General features: G+C 49.0%; 2 protein-coding genes across 2 annotated transcripts; one reads left to right on the forward strand and one right to left on the reverse strand.

Annotated features, from left to right (window-relative positions):
- Nucleotides 1-426: 426 nt before the first annotated feature.
- Nucleotides 427-3,378, reverse strand: CCR75_000023 (uncharacterized protein). The gene is made up of 4 exons (XM_067958131.1): nucleotides 3,165-3,378; nucleotides 2,672-3,102; nucleotides 2,417-2,599; nucleotides 427-2,345 (listed from the first exon to the last, which is right to left on the reverse strand). The coding sequence occupies exons 1-4, from the start codon at nucleotides 3,250-3,252 to the stop codon at nucleotides 1,698-1,700; spliced, it is 1,350 nt and encodes a 449-aa protein (XP_067823094.1). The 5' UTR covers nucleotides 3,253-3,378; the 3' UTR covers nucleotides 427-1,697.
- CCR75_000024 (uncharacterized protein) lies at nucleotides 551-1,624 on the forward strand (the record flags this gene model as incomplete). The annotated part of the gene is made up of 1 exon (XM_067958132.1): nucleotides 551-1,624. The coding sequence occupies one exon, from the start codon at nucleotides 551-553 to the stop codon at nucleotides 1,622-1,624; it is 1,074 nt and encodes a 357-aa protein (XP_067823091.1).

Below are 3,378 nucleotides of genomic sequence, written 5' to 3' on the forward strand. Positions count from 1 at the left end.
ATCCTGGTCTTGTCCTTTTTAAACAACCGCAAGAATCTGCTGGGCAATGGTGGTGTCTGGCATCATGAAGTAAAAATGCCCAGTTTCGTTCATATTGAAACATCAGCTGGACTGTAGACAGCAACACGAGCTCGCAATGCCGGCATTGCCAATTCAAAAGAGTGCTTAGTGCAAGGCTCGACGCCTCATTCACTTTGATTTCTACCTGATTGGACAGGCCCCTGATCATATGGCAACATACATGACATTTTACACAACAATAAAATAATAACGAAACTATTTCATTGGCTTAAAAAATCAGACGCGGAGCGAGGGCGCTTAACATTTTTATACAAATTCAACAAGTAGTACCCCTTTGGTACTTGATAGAATTAGGTATCACAGGGGCTATAACGTAGTAGAGGTTTTGCTGCATTACCAAATTATCTACGCTCATTTCTTATAAGAAAAAGATAATACACACGTTAACTTTTCATAATAGGATTTTCATGATTCCCTTTTTACTGTGCGAGCAATTGATAATTTGAGCTGAATTGGAATTGAGTTCGCAATGGGAGGCAAGAGGCATCTAAGTATCGAAAAGGATGCCGGTGCGCTGAAACCGGCAGGGCAGTCGCAGCTTACCAAAAAATCACGTGTATCGGAAATTGTAGCTGTTGACACAACAGTGCTTACGACAAAGCGCGTGGGAGATCGTACTTCTGGGCTCATGGCGCCTACGATGCTTCTCTCGGGTCACAATGCCGCCGTGTATTCTCTCAAGTTCAGTCCATCAGGTCAGCATGTGGCGTCGTGCTCCTTCGACCGCAGCATTCTTCTTTGGGATGTATATGGCGAGTGCCGAAACTTTAACGTTTTGAGCGGCCACAAGAACGCGGTGCTAGAGGTTCACTGGACGTACGACAATTCTCAGGTGTTGTCCGCCTCAGCAGACAAGATGCTTGGACTTTGGGACGTTGAAAGCGGGAGTCGCATCAAGAAATTTGTAGGACACTCGCTAGCAGTAAATAGCTGCTGCCCCGTAACCAGCGGTCCCACGCTTATTGTGAGTGGCAGTGACGATTGTACTACCAAAATCTGGGACGTACGGTCTAAGCGCGCCGTGAAGTCGTTTGAGAACAAATTTCAAGTGACGGCCGTATGTTTTTCCGGTGACAATTCTCATGTGATCGCTGGGGGACTAGATGGGGATGTCAAGATGTGGGATATGAGGAAGGACGAAATAAGTACGGTGCTTCAAGGCCATGCGAACATCGTGACGGGCGTGAGTCTTAGTCCTGATGGCAGCTACTTGCTGTCCAATGCGATGGACTCGACCGTGAAAAAGTGGGATATCCGACCATTTGTCAAGGGGGATCGCCTAAAGACCACGTTCTTGGGAGCTAAGCACAGCTTTGACCGTACACTTATCCGCTGTGGCTGGTCAGCCGACATGCGCTTCGTAGCTAGCGGCTCGGCCGACCGCTACGTGTACATCTGGGATGCCGAAACCGGCAATTTGCGCTACCATCTTCCGGGACATACCGGCAGCGTGAACGAGGCCTGCTTTCATCCTACAGAACCCATAGTGGGTTCATGTAGCAGTGACAAGACCATTTACTTAGGTGAGCTCGCGGACGTATGAATATTGACGCAAAATATACAAGTCTATAAAGCCTTAGTTTACCTCGATAGCGCATCAAAATAAGAATTTATTGCTACAGCTCCACTGCAGGGGTCTGGTTGCCAGCGAAACTCTCCCAAATGAGAGGGTACCCTTTCTCTTCAAGATGGTGTTTAAGCTCGAGTGCGTGCTCGCTCGATTGCGTCTCAACAACACACTTAACTGCAACGTGAGAGATGCTAGCATGCACCCATGCACGCTCGTGATAAATGTCTTTGACGCTCACACCAAAGTCACGTAAAAGGCAGGTCAGCTGTGCAATGCCACCTGGACGGTCGCTTACAGTGGCCACAAAGCGCACAAGGCGTCCATCAGCTGCCAGGCCACGATCGATGACCCGGCCAAGCACGGGAGTGTCAATATTGCCACCGGTCAAGGTCAGCACAACGCGCTTGCCTTTAAGCTCCGGTAGCTTGTCGTCGATTAAAGCAGCCAGCGAAGATGCGCCTCCACCTTCCACAACGAGCTTTTCGATTTCAACGAGACGCAGAACACTTAAGGCAATCGATCGCTCTGTCACGGTCACTACTTTGTCAACATACTTGCGAGCAATTTCAAACGCATTTGCTCCAACGCATGGAACTGCAAGACCGTCTGCAAGAGTTGGCTGCGTCCGCATGTTCACGGGCCTGCCGGCCTGAAGTGCCTCCTTGAAGCTAGAGCAGTATTCAGGCTCCACTCCCTGCAAATCAACAACGCATCAGTCACGTATATGATACTTTGAATACACTAGCATTGTTCTCAATAGCTTACAATAACTTGGACTTTTGGCGCAAGCGTTTTGACCGCAAGTGCAACACCAGCAATTAGACCACCACCGCCGATTGGCACAATAATGGCATCAACTCCAGGCACTTGATTTAATATCTCAATGCCCATTGTGCCAGCACCGGCAATAATTTCGGGACGGTCAAAGCCATTAATGTACACCATGTTCTAAAATGATGCAGCAACACCTTGTGAGTATCACTTAGCACACGAAAGCACTAAAGGACAAAACCATCAAACCTCGTCACGTATATACTCCTCAGCCTTCTCTCGAGCCTCCAATATATGTTCACCGTACAATACAACACGTGCTCCAAGTTCACGGCATCGAGCTATTTTCGTCAAGGGAGCAACCTTCGGCATGACGCAGGTCACAGGGATTCCGAGCAGTTTTCCGTGGTAGGCGAGCGCCTGCGCATGGTTACCAGCTGAGGCAGCAACAACACCATTCCTTTTTTCCTCATCTGTTAGCTGCAGTAGCGCGTTACGGGCGCCACGCTCTTTAAAGCTGCCGGTCATCTGTCGGTGGTCCTTCTTTAGGTACAATTCATATCCCATGCGATCTGACAGCAGCGGTGAATACTCGCATTGGGTCTGCTGAATGCCATCGCGAATACGATAGGAAGCAGTGCTGATGTCCTCAAAATACACAGGCTCTGGCAAGCTTACTTCTACAATTAAACATCTACGTTTAAATTCAATATGTGAAAACAACTTTGTGAAGACCAGGTACCGTCAGCAGCAGCAGAAAACGCGCGGGACGCCCTTGGCAGCAATGAGCGAGCACGGAAAGCTGTGACACGGCGGAGGGTTGAAGGCATAGCGTTTGTAGGAGTGGGGCAACCTTACTAGTTGGCGGCTACTGGTCTCAGATCAGCGTGTGAGCGCGTCACAGTCTAATCACCGTATTGAAGGCGGCGTCCCATCACAATAGACCGTTCCTTCAA

The sequence above is a fragment of the Bremia lactucae genome, linkage group LG1, assembly GCF_004359215.1.
Source record: "Bremia lactucae strain SF5 linkage group LG1, whole genome shotgun sequence".
NCBI lineage: Eukaryota > Oomycota > Peronosporomycetes > Peronosporales > Peronosporaceae > Bremia > Bremia lactucae.